General features: G+C 38.0%; 1 protein-coding gene across 1 annotated transcript in view; it reads right to left on the reverse strand.

Annotated features, from left to right (window-relative positions):
* Window positions 1-356: 356 nt before the first annotated feature.
* Stxbp3 (syntaxin binding protein 3) overlaps window positions 357-18,114 on the reverse strand; it is a 70,249-nt gene continuing 52,491 nt past the window's right edge. Inside the window, exons 12-19 of the mRNA XM_042680992.1 lie at window positions 16,087-16,152; window positions 15,058-15,138; window positions 13,143-13,281; window positions 12,459-12,565; window positions 10,699-10,791; window positions 8,073-8,158; window positions 3,370-3,521; window positions 357-1,073 (exon numbers count right to left, since the gene is read on the reverse strand). Coding sequence (XP_042536926.1) covers window positions 979-1,073; window positions 3,370-3,521; window positions 8,073-8,158; window positions 10,699-10,791; window positions 12,459-12,565; window positions 13,143-13,281; window positions 15,058-15,138; window positions 16,087-16,152 — 819 coding nt within the window. The 3' untranslated portion in view covers window positions 357-978. The remainder of the gene's footprint in view (window positions 1,074-3,369; window positions 3,522-8,072; window positions 8,159-10,698; window positions 10,792-12,458; window positions 12,566-13,142; window positions 13,282-15,057; window positions 15,139-16,086; window positions 16,153-18,114) is intronic.

The following is an 18,114-nucleotide window of genomic DNA, read 5'->3' on the forward strand; positions in this document are numbered from 1 at the left end:
CTGCATTTGGAATAAGTATATATTTGTAAAGGTATGTATCCAAATAACAGCATTACTTGTAAAAGCAAAATTGAATGATACGTAAAATTATGGTCTATCACATGACAGAATGAGGACAAATCATGTAAACAGAGATTCAAAATGAAGACATTCCCCCAGTGTAACATGAACATACTTGCAGACTTATCCTTATTGTCTTAACCCTATACAGACATTACATTCTTTTTTTAAAAAAAAACTAATTAAAAGTTAGCTTGGTAGGAGTATTAGGATACCTTTTTTTCTTTCTTTGTAATTCTTAGAATTTTTAAATCTCTCAACTTTTCCCTTCCCACCAGAAAAAAAACCAACTCAGACAAATTTTCTATGTATTTATTTTCTCTTAGAATGTTCACAATTTTGTTTTGTAGTTTAAATATACATAATTATAAAACTGTGTTCTTTAGGAGTATCTAGTAAAGTAGTATACATTGTGAAATCATCCTATTACTAACTGGAATTACTTTACACATAAAAGAAATTGTGGATTTGAGTTAAAAGAAAAAACTACTTATAGGAATAATTCTATCATACATATTTACAATTTTTACTTTCATAACCTATTCATTTAATATTGTTTTTTAAAAAATTATTTACTTTGACATGAGATGACTAAGTATCTAATGGATAATTAGTGTGCATGGGGGTAGCTGTGAAAAGTTACCCATAATTCTAATACATTCTGCTTTAAAGGAGAAATCCTTTAGAAATTGTTTTAGAAAGCATTTTAATATTTCTTCTTATCATCTATAAAGCAGCAATAATATTTTAAATTATTAGAAATGGTAAATCCAATGATACATAAACAGTCTTAAGAAATATACTTGAAAAGCTATTATTTCATAAAATATTTACATTGTTTAAATTACATGATAGCAATATTTCTTATTCTATTTTAGTCGAGCATATTAATAAACACCTCTAAACTAGAAAAAAAAGCTACTCATCCTTAATAAAGGAGACTTTATCCTTGGGTTTATTCAACATCTTTATGTCATCCAACAGCCTTTTGGGTGTTAAAATATGTGTTGAACCTGGTGGGAAAAAAGACAATTATTCAGAGCCAGCAGTTAATTTTTCTTGGCTTAATCTACTATTTTGTCTTTTAAATATGCAAAATGCTTACACCATTTTAACAAAATTTCTACAAGACATCTTCCCTATATGACAATTTTAATCCTTCCTTGTCATTGAACAGGATCAGTAACCCTTTAGAAACACTTCTGATTTCTAATGTTTTGTCTACTTTGTGCTGTATGTTGATTTGTATACTAAAGAACAAAACAGGGAATGTTCTCTATTTTCATAACAGAACTATATTGGTTTTCATTCAACAACAAAACTAAGCAATGCTGTGAAACAACACATGTCAAATCTTGCACTTCCCTTGGTCAGTGGAATTTACCTATCAGTGGCTTCGACTGAATTTTTTTGTGGTACCAGAATTTGAAATCATGGCTTCACACTTGCTTCAACAGCTTACTAGGCTAGTGCTTACCACTTGAACTCCAATCCTGCTCTTTATTTTGAGATGGAGTTTAGCAAATTTTCTGCCTGACTGGTCTTGAACCAGGAAGCCTCTTGAGTAGTTAGGCTCACCGGCAAGAGTCTCTGGCACCTGGCTGACTGTAATTCTTTTTTTTTTTTTGTTTTGTTAGTGGTGGGGCTTGAACTCTGGGCCTGGGCACTGTTCCTGAGCTCTTCCACTCAAGGCAAGCGTTCTACCACTTGAGCCACAGCACCTCTTCCCTGACTGCAACTCTTAAACTCAGTTCTACATGGACCTCACCAATGTCAGATCCATGTCCATAAAAATTTTAAATATTTAAGTAGAAATGTATTTATGAATTGAAAATTACTTAAGGTTAGAGCAAACAAAATTAAAGGGCATGCACTTTAAAAAGGATTAAGGTTATTTTCCCCAAATCAGAATACTTAAAATTAAAATATGACAAAAGATTAGTAAGGAAAATTAGCAAATCAGATGAAAGACTTTTTTTTTTAAGGTAGTAGGGTTTGAACACGATTTACTTACAAAGTAAGCACTCTACCAGTTGAGACTTGCCCCTAGCCCCGCCTCCTGCTTTTTTTTTTAGTTGTCTTTCACATTGGGTCTAGCTTTTTCTTGCAAGCTGGCCTAGGACATTATCTTTCTACTTATAGTCTCCTATGTATATAGGACCACAAGTGTGTACCACTGCACTCAGATTTTTCTGCTGGGGTGGTATCACACAAACTTTTTGTTCAGGCTGGCCTTAAAACCAATATCCTCCCAACTCTGCTAGGATTATAGGTGTGAGCCACTGAACTGAGCAGATAAAATATACTATGGTTAAAAGTTCTTTTTTGTTTTAAATAATGCGGTTTTAGCTGTGTAACACAAAATGAAATTTTCCATAGAAGTTTTTGGTGGTGGTTTTGCCAATCCTGGGGCTTGAACTCAGTGCCTGGGCACTGTCCCTGAGCTTCTTTTGCTCAAGGCTGGCACTCTACCACTTGAGCCACAGTGCTACTTCTGGCCTTTTCTGTTTATGTATTACTGAGCAATTGAACCAGGGCTTCATGTATCCTAGACAAGCACTCTACCACTAAGCCACATTCCCAGTCCTACATGGAAGTTTTTGCATTTAGAATTTTTTTTTTTGGGTCCAGTCGTGGGGCCTGGGCGCTGTCCCTCAGCTCTTCAGCTCAAGGCTAGCACTCTACCACTTGAGCCACCGCGCCACTTCCAGCTTTTTTCTTTTTTGCTTATGTGGTGCTGAGGAATCGAACCCAGGGCCTCAGGCATGCAAGGCAAGCGCTCTACCACTGAGCCACCTTCCCAGCCCCGTGCATTTAGCATTTTTTTGTGCATGATAGTACTAGGGCTGGAACTCAGGTCATGCTCTCTTGTTTAGCTTTTTTTGCACAAGGCTGGTGCTTTACCACTTAAGGTATACCTCTAGTTCCAGCTTTTTACTGATTAATTGGAGCTAAGAGCCTCATGGTTTTGCTTGTCCTGGCTAGCTTCAAAGTTAATTAGATCTCAGTATCCTGAGTAGCTAGGATTATATGTGTGAGCCACCAGTAGCCAGTTTAAAAAATTTTTTTTTTTGTTGGAGAAGTGGGGGGAATGGGTCTTGAACTCTGGGCCTGGGTTCTGTCATTCAGTTCTTCAGCTCAAGGCTAGCATTCTACCACTTGAGCCACAGTGCCACTTCTGGCCTTTTTTGCTTATGTGATGCTGAGGAATCGAACCCAGGGCCTCATGCATGCAAGGCAAGCACTCTACCACTGAACCACCTTCCCAGCCCTAAAATTCATTTTTAAAAAAGAAAATGGATGACTTACCAATAATAACTTCACAGGATTTATGTGCCTGAGAAACTTCATAAGCACAACGCATTTCAGAGTATGTAATTCCTCCAATTACAAAAACAATCAGTTTTGACCCATTTTTCCGGTCTAGTTCTAAATAATTAGTTCTGGGTTTCTGGCGAGCACTAAAAAGTAAAAAGAAAGCAAACATGTTAAAAACATTTTCATCATGTTCATAAAGACCTTAAAAAAATTTTTTTTGTGTGATACTAGGACTTGAACTTGGGGCCTCATACGTGCTAGGCAGGTGTTCTACCACCTGAGCAATATATTCCTCCACTCTCCTCTAACCCCCTTTGTGTTATTTATTGAGATAAGGCTTACTTTATGTTCAGATCAGCCTGCCTAGTGATTCTATTGTGCTTTCCCACATCCCTCGTACGACATTTTTACTAACTGTGCCCAACTAATGATTGAAATGAAGTCTCAAGAACTTTCTTTTTTTTTATTTGACTAGGATGGCCTCAGACCATGATCTTTCCCATAACACCTTTTTTTTACAAAGCCTAATTTAACCAAACTCAACTACTTATGTTGATTTTCCAAAATGAGTAGAACACATAGACTTAAGTAGGACAGGCCTATTTAAAATGTATAATTTTAACAAATCACTTACACTGGAAGACCTGTCTTAAAAAAGTCAGGTGGGCACCAGTGGCTCATGCCTGTAATCCTAGCTACTCAGGAGGCTGAGATCTGAGGACCACGGTTCAAAGCCAGCCCTGGCAAGGAAAGCCGTGAGACTCTTATCTCCAATAAACCACCAGAAAACTGGAAGTGGCGCTGTGGCTCAAGTGGTAGAGTGCTGGCCTTGAGCTGAAGAGCTGAGGGACAGAGCTCAGGCCCAGAGTTCAAGCCCCATGACCAACAAAACAAAACAAAAAGAATCACTTATAGTCCAGCTCAGCATTTTTACCTATAAAGTAGAACTAACATCCTTCCTCATTTATTTTACATGAAGACATAATATACCTAAAAAGTCTGATTCACTGAGAAACAATTTTTTTCCTGGGCACTGGTGGCTCACACATGTAGGTAGCTCTTAGCTACTAAGGAGGCTGAGATATGAGGATCAAAGCCAGACATGGCAGGAAATTCCATGAGATCTTTATCTCCAATTAACCACCAGAAATCTGGAAGCAGCGCTGTGGCTCAACGTGGTAGAGTGCTTGAGGGAAAAAGCTCAGAGACAGTGTACAGGCACAGGCCTGGTGTTCAAGCCCCATGACCATCCCTTCCCCCACCTCACAAAAAAAAGAACTCTGGGCCTGGGCACTGTCTCTCAGGGAGGTGTGTCTCAGTGGGTGAAAGTGGCACTGAGACAGTAAGCATTTGAAGAGATAAAGGAAAGAGTTGGAGCTGATGAGGCACTGGGATAGCCCTTGCTGAACTTCAGATGATTATGGCAGTAAGTTGGCTGGATGTGGTTTTGAGTAAAGATACATGAATCTTTGATAGCCCAGTGTCTTTATCCCAACTGATATGGGCATCCCATCAGTCTGAGAGTTAATGAAGAAATCTTGGATGTAAGGATATACTCTCTCGACTGTGCTAGATGACTGCTAAACTACTTGCACTCAGGGGAAACCTGAGAACATCTGCAGAAAAAAATATTTTAAAAAAGGACATTTGAGAACAGGTTTGTTGCATTCCTCAACCCATAATCAGTTTGACCAGCAAAGGATGAAAGGTACATGTTTAAAGCATGTAACACAATGTCTGCACAGACAACTGGCTGACTCCCTATTCTATACAGACACAAAGGTAGCCAGTAAGAGCCAAGCCAAAAAATTAAAACTCTTGAAAGGGTAAGGGAGTGCAGAGAAGACAGGGATAGATTAGTTGATTGAGATATATTGTTCATATGTTTGGAAATGTCACAATGAAACTCCCATTTCCACAAATAATTTATGCTAACAAAAAGCTCTCAACAAAAGGTAGGTGCTACATGCAGGAAAAGTGAAAGATTTCAGAGTTTAATTCCAAAAATTAATATAACAAAAGGCAGTTGCTCCAATGCATTACCTAAAAGGTCCAATTTTCTTTTTTTTTTTTTATATATATATATATATTTTTTTTCCGGTAGTGAGGCCTGAACTCTGGGCCTGGGTGCTGTCCCTCAGCTCTTCAGCTCAAGGCTAGCGTTCTACCACTCGAGCCACAGTGCCACTTCCGGCTTTTTTCTTTTTGCTTATGTGGTGCTGAGGAATCGAACCCAGGGCATCAGGCTTGCAAGGCAAGCACTCTACTACTGAGCCACCTTCCCAGCCCCAAGGTCCAATTTTCAACTCAAAATAAGTGGATTTGTCAAGAAAGTGTAGCTCACTTTAGGAGAGAAAAAATAGCTAATAGAAACATCCTTAGTAGATCCAGATAATAGATTTAGCAAAACCTCCAAGTTATTATAAACATGATTAAAAAAAAAAGAGAGAGAGAAAGCCGGGCGCTGGTGGCTCACGCCTGTAATCCTAGCTACTCAGGAGGCTGAGATCTGAGGATCACCGTTCACAGCCAGCCCATGCAGGAAACTCCGTGAGACTCTTGACTCTTATCTCCAATAAACCACCAAAAAAACTGGAAGTGGCACTGTAGCTCAAGTGGTAGAGCGCTCGCCTTGAGCTGAAGAGCTGAGGGACAGTGCTCAGGCCCAGAGTTCAAGCCCCATGACCGACCAAAAAAAAAAAAAAAAAAAGATAGAGAGAAATATATCCTAAGTTAGTTAACCAATAAGGAATCTTACAAGAAACGGAAAGTAAAATTAAAGAAGTGGCTCAGTGGTAGAATACTTGCCTAGCATATGCAAGGTCCTGGGTTTGATCCTCAGCACCACGAGAGGTGGGGGAGCGGAGGGAAGGCAGACAAGAGAGGAAACAAAAACAAAAGCCAAATAGAAATTCATATGAATGCATAACTAGAATGAAAAACTACCAGGTGGGCTCAAAAGAGGATTTGACATGTTATAACCAACAGTGAAACCTCAAGACAGTTTGAAGAGAAAACATAATTCAAAGCTGAAGAACAGAAAAAGATTTGGAAGAAGAATGAACAGAGCTCGCGTGATCTGTGAATACCAGATCTTTCCATACATGTCTGAAACTAGTTTCTGAAAGTAGTTCTGAAACAGGAAAAGAAAAAGTTGAAGGAATAATGCCTGAAAAAAATTCCTTAATTTGATGAAATAATTAACTTAAAACCCCATGTAGAGGGTCTGGGAAGGTGGCTCAATGATAGAGTGCTTGCCTTGCATGCATGAGTCCTTGAGTTCAATTCTTCAGCACCATGAAAGCAGAAAAAGCCAGAAGTGGCGCTGTGGCTCAAGTGGTGTAGCGCTAACCTTGAGCTAAAGAGCTCAGGGACAGTGCCCAAGCCTAGAGTTCAGGCCCCACGACTCACAAGAGAAAAAAGAAAAAAAAAAAACCCATGTAGAATAAACACAAAGAGAAATGTACCTACATATACCATAAACTGCTGAAAGCCAAGAGAAAAAGCAACAAAACAAAACTTAAAGATAGGTACGGGTAACTCACATCTGTAATACTATCTACTCAGAATGCTGAGATCTGGAAAATCAAGGTTGAAGCCAGTCAGGAAGAAAAGTGTGCTGTCTCCAAAAATAATGAGCAATCCATCTCCAAAATAATGAGCAAAAAGGGTTGAGGTGTTGTTCAAATGGTAGAATGCCAGCTGAGCAAGCACAAGGCTCTGAGTTCAAACCCCAGTACCACAAATAACACACATACAATACTCACTCCCTGACATTTTTTTTTCCTCAGTTGTGGGTCTTACACTCAGGGCCTGAGTGCTGACCCTGAGCTCTTTTTGTTCAAAGATAGTGCTCAACCACTTTGAGCCACAGCACCACTTCTGGTTTTTCAGTAGTTAACTGGAAATAAGAGTCTCTTGGGGACTTTTCTGCTCAAACTGGCTTCAAATTGTGATCCGCAGATCTCATCCTCCTGAGTAGAATACATTCTCTAGGTTACAAATACAGGTAGAAAAGGCATAAAGACTAACAGGTAAATGGTAAGCATGAAATTGAGCATAAGAGAAAAAAAAAGAATAAATGATTTTATGTGTTAAGTCGGGTACTGAGAATAAGACTATGAATCATCTAAGATGATTAAGCCAGTCACATGTCATGGCACATCCTATCACTTGGGGGGCTAGGGCAGAAAAAATGAAAGTTCTAGACTGGCCTGGAATACATAGTGGGGGAAAAAAGGAAAGGGAAAAAAGGAGCTCCCCCCAACAAAATAAACAAAGTTCTGCCAAGCTGGGTGTGGTAGTACACACCTGTAATCCCAGCTAAGGGATGCTAAGACAGGAGGATCAGGAGTTCAAGGCTATCCTGGGCTATACAGCAAGACCCTGTATCACACAAAACAAAACAAAAAAAATATACTAAACTCTCTGCTATATTAAGAATAAAAAGGTGTGTGTGTGTGGGTGTGTGCATGGATAGTTTTATTTTGTAAAAGTATTTTATATAAGAAAGTATGTTTTGGTATTGCTTTCCTGGACTCATTTTAACTGACTAAAATTAAATAAAAACCATCTCTTGCATAACTATGTATTATCTGAAGGCAGTTGTCAAATGAGTACCTGTGTACCATTTCCAGTTATTAGTTTGTAGTGCCATACTGAAAATTTCACTGACTTTCATGTGTAGGTTTTACCTTACAGCTCCAGAACCATTCCATACTGCTGGACACTGGGAACAATATGGCCATTCTTTTGAATCTAATCTATTATCAATGGCATCCTAAGGAAGAAAGAGTGAACACCATCAAGAAAATGCTATAAATTCAGGACTTTTTTTTGTTTTGCATGAAGGACAAATTTATATTTATAATTAATAAACATTAAGGGTATATATTTTATATATGATTTTCTCTTTCTTTGAATTCCACATACTTTGCTTCAAAACTTAGCATCATCATTTATGTATTAAACTAATATTTTTTGCAGATAGACCTTTTTCATTTGGAGGACCTTTTAGCTCTAGAGTATTAGGAGATCCTGACTACCATCCCAATCCTATACACCTTGAAGGCTTCATAGTAGTGGCTCTAAAATGTGAGGCACATACCTGGCCTAGGGATACTCAAGATAATCCATGAATGTGGGACATTTTTGATTAAAAAAAAATTTCCCCTTTTCAGTGCTACACTTTATGATATACTTGGTATACAAATGTACAGGGGCTGGGAAGGTGGCTCAGTGGTAGAGTGCTTGCCTTGCAGGCATGAAGCCCTGGGTTTGATTCCTCAGCACCACATAAGCAAAAAGAAAAAAGCCAGAAGTGGCGCTGTGGCTCAAGTGGTAGAGCGCTAGCCTTGAACTGAAGAGCTGAGGGACAGCGCCCAGGCCCAGAGTTCAGGCCCCACGACCGGGCCCTCCCCCCCCAAAATGTACAATATAATGTTTTATTAGTAATCTATAACATGTCAACAAAAAGGCTCATGATTGTATTTTTCATAATTAGATAATTAAAACAGCTTGGAGATCTCTACATGACATATAATAGTACTGAAAACTGGCCACAAAGCTGAGCACAGTGGCTGTTAATACTAGCACTGGGGAGACTGAGGGAGGTGGATTGTGAGTTCAAGGACTACATAGCAAGTTTTTACCAAAACCAAACCAAAACACAAAACATAAAACACAAAAATACTACTAGGTATAATGAGTTGAGTACAAAGTAATGAAAAAATATTTTAATAAGACTGTTAAGAAAGGAACAAACCATGTTTCAGGAAAAACTTAAGAGCCTAAGATTACCACAGATCCAAATGTAGATCTCCTGAATTTAACATGTAAATTATTGTTAAAAGTCAAGAATATCAACTCATTTTAAAACAGCAGCTTAGAGTAACTATTTAGGTCTGCATAATCATTGCAGGAAAGGGAATACATTAAATAAAATATAAATTCTTTAGATTTTGTTTTTTATGTGTATGTGTATGTATCCCAGTACTGGGGCTTGAACTCAGGACTTGAGCTCTTACTTGGTTTTTTCACTTAAGGCTGGCACTCTACCACTTGAGCCACACTTCCACTTCTGAAATTCTTTTTTTTTTTTTTTGCCACTTCTGAAATTCTTTAGATTTTTCATAAACATTTATGTGCAGAATAAAAACTTAACTAAGCAAAATAGGAAAATCATAATAATACACTGCACTAAATTAGCACCCAAAGGAAAGTAAGAACTGGGTTTTAAAGGAAAACAGGAATAAAAAATTATTTTATTAAAGCCATAAGCAACTTTCGGGTTAGTTTATTTTTTAATTTCCTATAAATGCTATGTTCTTAAAATTTTTTTCTGGTATAGGATTCAATCCGGAATCATATGATTATATGTTGCATTTTGTTTAAATTTTGGCAGTGTTGGGGTCTTGAACTTGTTAGTCAGGTACTCTTTACCAGTCAAGCCATGCCTCCATGTTATCTTTAAAAGCAAACAGTACTAAAGTATCATTTATCAATTGGATCTAGGATCTAACAGCCAACTCTAGTCAAGTTTATACTTTAATCACAATACTTTTCTCAGCAAATTAGTATAGTGGTATATGTATGAATATTACTTTGTTAAGCTTTCATTCAAATGATCTTAACTTATGCTATATGGTTATTTGAAACAATAGTAAAGTTTTTTTATAGGCTTATACCTGTAATCCTAGCTACTAAGGCAGCTATAATGAGGATCACTGTTCAAAGCCAGCCTAGGCAGGAAAGTCTATGACACTCATCTCCAGTTAACCAGGAAAAATCCAGAAGTGGAGCTATGGCTCAAGTGGTAGAGTGCTAGCCTTATGCCCAGAGAAGTGCCCAGAGGTCAAGCTCCAGGACTGGCACCGCCAAAATATAAAGTACATGTGTATTTGTATTTGATTAATTAGCTTTTTTTTTTTGAGTCCAGTCGTGGGGCCTGAACTCTGGGCCTGGGCGCTGTCCCTCAGCTCTTCAGCTCAAGGTTAGCGCTCTACCACTTGAGCTACAGCGCCACTTCCGGCATTTTTTTTTTTTTTTTGCTTATGTGGTGCTGAGGAATTGAACCCAGGGCCTCAGGCATGCAAGGCAAGCGATCTACCACTGAGCCACCTTCCCAGCCAGCTTATTTTTTTTAATGTACAGACAGCCTGTGGTGAATTTTCCTGAGGTCTTTAAGACTCTTCAAGAGATTAATATATAAAGAACTCAGAAAATTAAATACCAAAACCCCCAATTAATAAATGAATAAAACATTTTTCAAAAAATGCAAATGGCTAGCAAACAAATATAAAGAGAAAGCTATTGACTTACCTCCATAATATCTTTGATAAAAGGTGTCCATCGAGAAAGCTGAAAAGTTTCTTCTGCAGATCGATCCTTTCTTAATGGTTTGCCTAGTTGAGACTAATATAGAGGAACAAATTAAAAACCAATAATATAGTATTCTTTATATTTCTTAACAAAAATATTCAATTTAGGGGCTGGGAAGGTGGCTCAGTGGTAGAGCGTTTGCCTTGCATGCATGAGGCCCTGGGTTCGATTCCTCAGCACCACATAAGCAAAAAAGAAAAAAAGCCAGAAGTGGCACTGTGGCTCAAGTGGTAGAGTGCTAGCCTTGAGCTGAAGAGCTGAGGGACAGCACCCAGGCCCAGAGTTCAGGCCTCACAATTTGAAACCTGCCCCCCCCGCCCAAAAAAAAGAAATCTAATTTGGGGCTGGGAAGGTGGCTCAGTGGTAGAGCGCTTGCCTTGCATGCCTGAGGCCCTGGGTTCGATTCCTCAGCACCACATAAGCAAAAAAAAAAAAAAAAAAAAAAAAGCCGGAAGTGGCACTGTGGCTCAAGTGGTAGAGCACTAGCCTTGGGCTGAAGAGCTGAGGGACAGCGCCCAGGCCGAGTTCAGGCCCCACAACTGGACCCCCCCCCAAAAAAAAAAAATTCAATTTACCAGAAAATATTATTTTTGACTTAAAATAGAGTGAAAGTACCTACTTAAAAACAATCAGATTAGGATTAGGCATGCTTTCTCAAATAAAAATATAAACCTTAGTGCGAAAGAGTGAGATTCTAAAAAGAATTCTTCCAGTTTTAACTTTGAGGTTTTTTTGGTTCTTTTTTTAGTGTTGGATGGAAATTGAAACCAAGCTTACTAAGCAAGTACTTTACCATTGAGCTCTACTCATAGCTTTGAGCTTACATTTTTTTGAGAATATAATTATTTCTTTGCATTATATAAATATTACATAAATGTTAAATGTTTAACTAAAATATAACAAATTATTACTATAAATGAATCATAAAAAAGCACAAGTAAAAAACTGCAACAGAAGCCATAAATACAAATACACTAGAAAAACATGTGTCCAAATTATATATGGAAAAGAGAAACAACATTTATTTGTTTACTTAATAATAAAAAAAACTATCAGGAAATGGAAAGAAGTTTTTTCTTAAAAAAAAATAATCAAAATCTACAGTGTACCAAAAAAAAAAAAAAAAGAGGCTGGATACTAGTAGTTCATGTCCATAGTCCTAGCTAACCAAGAGGCTGACAGCTGAGGATTACAGCTCAAAGCCAGTCCAGGCAGGAAAGTCTGTGAGACTCTTATCTCTAATTAACCACCTGAAAGCTAGAAGTAAAGCTGTGGCTCAAGTGGTAGAGCATCAGCCTTGAGTAGAAAAAGCTAAGGGATAGCACCAAGGCTCTGAGTTCAAGCCCCAGTACTAGCATGCACATATAAAATCTATGGTATGAATGTGCACAAGGATTCCTACATAAAGAAAGTTTAGCTAAGCCAGGCATTGGTGGCTCATACTTGTAATCCTAGTTTTTCAAGAGGCTGAGATCTGAGGATCACAGTTTGAAGCCAGCCCAGGAGTCTCCATGAGACTCTTATCTCCAATTAACCACCAAAGGAAGAAAAAGAAAAAAAAAAAAAGCTAGACGTGTGTGTGGCTCAAGTGGTAGAGAGTTAGGTCCAAGTTTAGGTTCCAGAACAGACACAGACATAGAGACAGACAGACAGACAGACAGACACACACACACCAATATAATACAGTGTAACCTTCTTACCTGGGGAACAATGGGAACACCAAGATAACTCCAGTTACGAATCATGTCACTATCACTTTCTATCTTTACATTCTGGATCAGTCTGTCCAAATTTTCTTCTGTAGTTCCTTATGTAAGTAAAAATGTAAGCACATAATCACATAACTGCTACTGCAACCAATTCTTCTTAAGTGGAACATGAATTTGGCTTTAAAAAAAATGAACAGTCAAATTATATCCCCTTTAGTTTTCTCTTAATTTCCTATTTCTCACATACTTACTTTAACCAACTTCCTATTTTCCACATATTTACTTAACCAACTTCAGCAACTCCCCTTTGAGTTTTCTAAGATTCTCCAATGATCAATAGTAAACTACATGTTAAAAGGTGATTTTAGCTGGGCACAATGAGCTCATACCTATAATCCTAGCTACTCAGGAGGCTGAGATCTGAGGATTGAGGTTTAAAGCCAGCCCGGGCAGGAAAGTACCTGTAAGACTCTTATCTCCAATAAACTACTCAAAAAAGCTGGAAGTGATGTTGTTGCTCAAGTGGTAGAGTGTTAGCCTTGAGCAAAAGACGCTTAAGGGACAGTCTCCAGGCCCTGAGTTCAAGCCCCAGAACTGGCAAAAAAAAAAAAACAAAAAACCAGTGATTTTAGAGTTGGATATTTCAATGTATTTATGAAAACAAATCTTCATTACCATTAATGCTGAAGATATAAAGTAGGATTGCTCTTATTTTATCACAATTATCATGATCTTTGCTGAGGAGAACTGGAAGGAGTACTCGCATAGCATCTTTCACCTTCTGTCCTTCTGCATCAGTTCCAAGCGCCAGGTCCTTAATGAAAATAAAATACAACCAGTGGGTTACAATCAAAATTCAGTTTTGTTAAATGTACCCATTTAACCATCAAACTTTAGTGGAATATTGATAACACTTTACAGAAAAATATTACTATCCCTTATAAGTAGTTCATAAAAAAGTAAAAAATAAAGCAGAAAAGAAGAAAATCATTAATCTAAATGTATGCTATCCAGCATAAGTAAAATGGCTACTAAGTACTTGAAATGTAGGCCATCTGAAGTAAGAGGTGCTAAGGTGTAGGTGGTAGGTGGTAGGGTGCTTGCTTTGCATGCATGAGGCCCTGGGTTCAATTCTTCAGCACCACATAAGCAGAAAAAAGCCAGAAGTGGAGCTGTGGTTGAAGTGATAGAGCACTAGTCTTGAGCTGAAGAACTCAGGGACAGCGCCCAGGCCTAGAGTTCAGGCCCCACAACCACCACTACCAACAACAAAAAGAGGTGGTGCGGTGCAAAAGACCAGATTTGAAATACATAGTATGAAAAAAACAAACAAACAATATCATTATCTTACTAGTAATCTTCATACTGATTACACACTACAATGTTTTTAATGTATTTGGTTAAGTCAAATATATTATTAAATTGTATATTTTACTTTTGTAATATGGCTACCAGAATACTTAAAATTACATGCAACTTGCTCTCCTTTCCCTTCTCTTCCCCTTCCCCTTCCCTTCTTTCAGGGCCTAGGTGCTATCACCGAGTTTCTTGTACTCAAGCCTAGCACTCTACCACTTGAGCCACAGCTCCACTTCTGGTTTTGTTTTGGTAGTTTAGTGAAGATGAGTCTCACAGACTTTCCTGTCTGCACTGACTTTGAACCATGATCTCAGCCTCCTGAGTAGCTAGGATTATAGGCATGAGCCATCCGAGCCTGCCTACTTCCTATTTCTGTTAGGATGAAGCATTATACGAAAAGCTGTTTTTTTGTGTGGTGGTACAAGGGTTTGAATTCAGGGCCTCTGAGCCCATTCTTAATGGGCTATAGTTTGGATCTAGAGTGTTTCCAAAGACCCATGTGATAATGCCTTAGCCCACAACAATCCTGTTGGGAGGTGGTAGAAACTTGAAGTGGAGCCTACTGGGAGGCCTTCAGGTCATTCAGCGTGGGCCTTTATAGAGGATGGCTGTGGGTTAAGCAGCTTTGCTCTGCAAGATACCCTCACCATTATGCACAGCCTCACCACTGGCCTTAAAATAGCTATGAAGGCAGCTGATTACACCTGAATCCTCCAAATCTGTGAACCTCAAATATGCTTAGCATGCACAAGGTTCTGGATTTTATTCACAGCATCAAAAACACAAACAAAACTGTGAGTCAAAAATAAACCTTTGTCTTTATAAGCTGATTTATCTCAGGTACTTTGTTATAGTTGAACATAGTAGAGGCTTGCATCTTAAATACTTCCTAGGTGAGGTCCTTTCTAAGAGTCTTATTTTGGGCTGGGAATGTGGCTTAGTGGCAGAGTGCTTGCCTAGCATGCATGAAACTTTGGGTTCAATTCCTCAGTACCACATATATAGAAAAAGCCTGAAGTGCTCTATGGTTCAAATGGTAGAGCACTTGCCTTGAGCAAAAAGGTCAGAGACAATGCTCAGGCCCTGAGTTCAAGCCCCAGAATTGACACCCCCCCCAAAAAAAGTCTTATTTTTATTTTTTGTGAAAACAAGCACTAAATTTAGCAGATAAAACCTACATTTTAATTCACAAAGTTCATATAAGCATAGGCATTTATGATTCTACATATACCTGTTCAGTTTTGCAGAGCTTTTCAATATTAAGCTTGAACTTGTTCATGCAATCTTCTGCTAAGTTAAGGTGGACAACTTGCTGGAAAACAGAAGAATGGATTATTTCTAGCATTTTAATTATTTTTTGTGCAAATGGTAAAATTAAATTTTTGAGATAGGTCTGAAGGAATGTGTGGTCATAAGTGAAAAGGAGTAACATGTAAGTAAAAGCTAAATCAAGAAAGGAAGTCAGAAGTAGTAATATGATAGGGGATAATCAACAGACAGCAAACGATAAATTGTGTTGAATTTGAGAGTAATGAAAAATGAGGCAACGAAAAATGAAATGCTGATAACTAACACCAAAATGTTTCATTTAAATCACTGGTTTTTGACTAGGGAACAACATCACAAAAATGTAAAGATTATTATGATAGTGATTTATAAGGGCTATATCAGTAAAAATTTAAAAAATATAAAAATATATAATATATATATATTATATATATATGTATACACACAGAGTACACACATACACACACACAATCTTACCACTTACAGACTGCTAAATCTACTAATATGTTATTAAATCTACTAATATGTTATTAATTATAAGAAACATGAGAATACCAACCACCAACTGGTCAATTTTAATGCTGAATTTTCCTACTAAGTTGGTAAATTCTTACATTATTCTAAGCTGATCCAAACAAAGATTAAAAAGTTTAAGCTGGGGGCTGGGAAGGTGGCTCAGTGGTAGAGCGCTTGCCTTGCATGCCTGAGGCCCTGGGTTCGATTCCTCAGCACCACATAAGCAAAAAGAAAAAGCCGGAAGTGGCGCTGTGACTCAAGTGGTAGAGCACTAGCCTTAAGCTGAAGAGCTGAGGGACAGTGCCCAGGCCCAGAGTTCAGGCCCCACGACTGGACCCCCCCCCCCCCCCGTAAAAAAAAAGTTTAAGCTGGAATAAGTATAAATGATACAAATACAGAACTACAGAGATCAATTGGCTAAAAAGAGTAAAGCATCAATATATATAATACTGTTTACCTTAGTAATCTGCTTACGGAAATAGGGCATCTTTTTCATCAGTTGGGTAAGAGCACTAAGTGATGTCTAGAAAAAAGAAAAAATTTTAAGTAAACTTCTGATTTAATTATTCTATAATTTTTCAATCCTGGAGTATTAAATATTATCAAAACTAGTTATTTGTGAAACATATGGAAAAATTTTAAAGAAATTTCAGATGCTTCTAATTGCAGTCAATAGTAAAATGACTCTGTCCCCATAAACAAATAAAAAACAATAAACATAAACAAATAAAACAATAGTTTTTAGGCAATGGATAAGGAACAATGGAGTGAAAGAAAGCACAAAAGTGATCCTTGAATTCATCTTCTCTTCTCTATGGTTATGTTTTCCATACTGAAAGTAAGCCGAGTTAAAATAGAAAACAATTATCTCTTTGTGCAAAATAAAAGAAAAAAAAAAAAAGAGACCAGAGTTTGAGGCTGCTGAAGTAGGGTTTGGAAGCAAAGGTGCTAGACAGAAAGTCACCAGCCAGAACATAACCCAAACATGCACTGAGTGATTGGCGGTGAACCCCTATTCTGAATGTGTACAGGGCATAACTCTCAAAGGCCTACTAGGAAACAACTACTAGATATAACTACAAAATGCTAGCACTTCCTAAGTGGAGAAGTAATACCCAGATATTCAATCTCAGTATGCCTTAGGACTAAAAAGTGAAAACTCTCACCATAACATTGCCTAACAACACACAGTCTTAAAAGAAACAAGGTATTCTTTAGCAATTTAACTCCCACCAGAATGGAACTCAGTATACTCTGTAGCGCAAACAATAGCTATAGCCACTGGGATGTATCATCCACAATGGCTAGCGTACAACTAAAAATTAACAGAAAGTTAAACAGGAAATTGGTTAATACTCAGATAAAATATTCAGTAAGTTTCTAAGGATTGTGTCTGCTAGTCAGGATTTCTAATCATGAGATACAGGGAATAGAGCCTAAAGCATCACAGAGAATAACTCCAATGAAGTTGCTTTTAGGCCATGAATCTGAGTCCTTCCTCTGGGGTATGTATGCCTATGTTTTGTTTTTTTGTTGGTGTAGGGCTTGAACTCATGGCCTGGATGCTGTCCCTGAGTTCTTTCACTCAAGGCTACCTAGCCACAGCACCACTTCCAGTTTTCTGGAGGTTAACTGGAGATAATAGTCTCACAGACTTTCCTGCCTAGCCTGGTTTTGAACCATGATCCTCAGATCTCAGCCTCCTGAGAAGCTAGGATTACAGGCGTGAGCCACCAGCGCCCAGCTTATGCCTATGGTTTTGATAAGCCTTCTGCCATCCAGCAGCAGGCATTCTTCCTTATATCAATGGTTATAATGTAATATTAAAGCCGGGACTACGAAAACTGTATAAAATTGCTATTATGGATTCTGAAGCAGATTAACTTGGATCTAAGGGCAACCACTCAAAGTCTGGTTTAGGAGACAAAGAAGGTGGCTATGGCATTAGGAAGTTATAGGGTTACCTCTTGTCATGTCTGTACTAGGGGTGCCAATGAAGTGGCCAAAGTGCAGGAGCTACAGATGGAAACTATCCATATCATTGTAGATAGCCCTGACAGCATGCTTGATATGCTTAACCAGTTACCTGTGTCCTCCAATATTAAGATGCATGTATTAGATGAAGTTGATAAAATACTAAGCAGTAGTCAAGGATTAGATAAGACTTATGACTTATTCCAACAGCTAAAAAAGCAACAACCCAAGTGTTTTCTGCTGTCAGCTACAATGTCTTCTAGTGTTCTTAAGGTGACGAAGAAGTTCATGAGAGATCTCATTCTGATTAACATCAAGAAGGAAAAAAATTGGTTATGGAACCTATTTGCCAATTTTGACATCAATCTGGAATAAGAGGAATAGAAGCTAGATACTGTGGCTTGTAGGAAATACTGACAATCAACCAGGGCAATTATGTTCATCGATACCAGAAGGAAAGTGACTGGCTCACTAGGAAGATATATGTCTAAGCTTTCATGTTTGCCATGCA

The sequence above is a fragment of the Dipodomys spectabilis genome, unplaced genomic scaffold (genome assembly GCF_019054845.1).
Source record: "Dipodomys spectabilis isolate Male_0828 unplaced genomic scaffold, ASM1905484v1 ptg000002l, whole genome shotgun sequence".
In the NCBI taxonomy this organism is placed as follows: Eukaryota; Metazoa; Chordata; class Mammalia; order Rodentia; family Heteromyidae; genus Dipodomys; species Dipodomys spectabilis.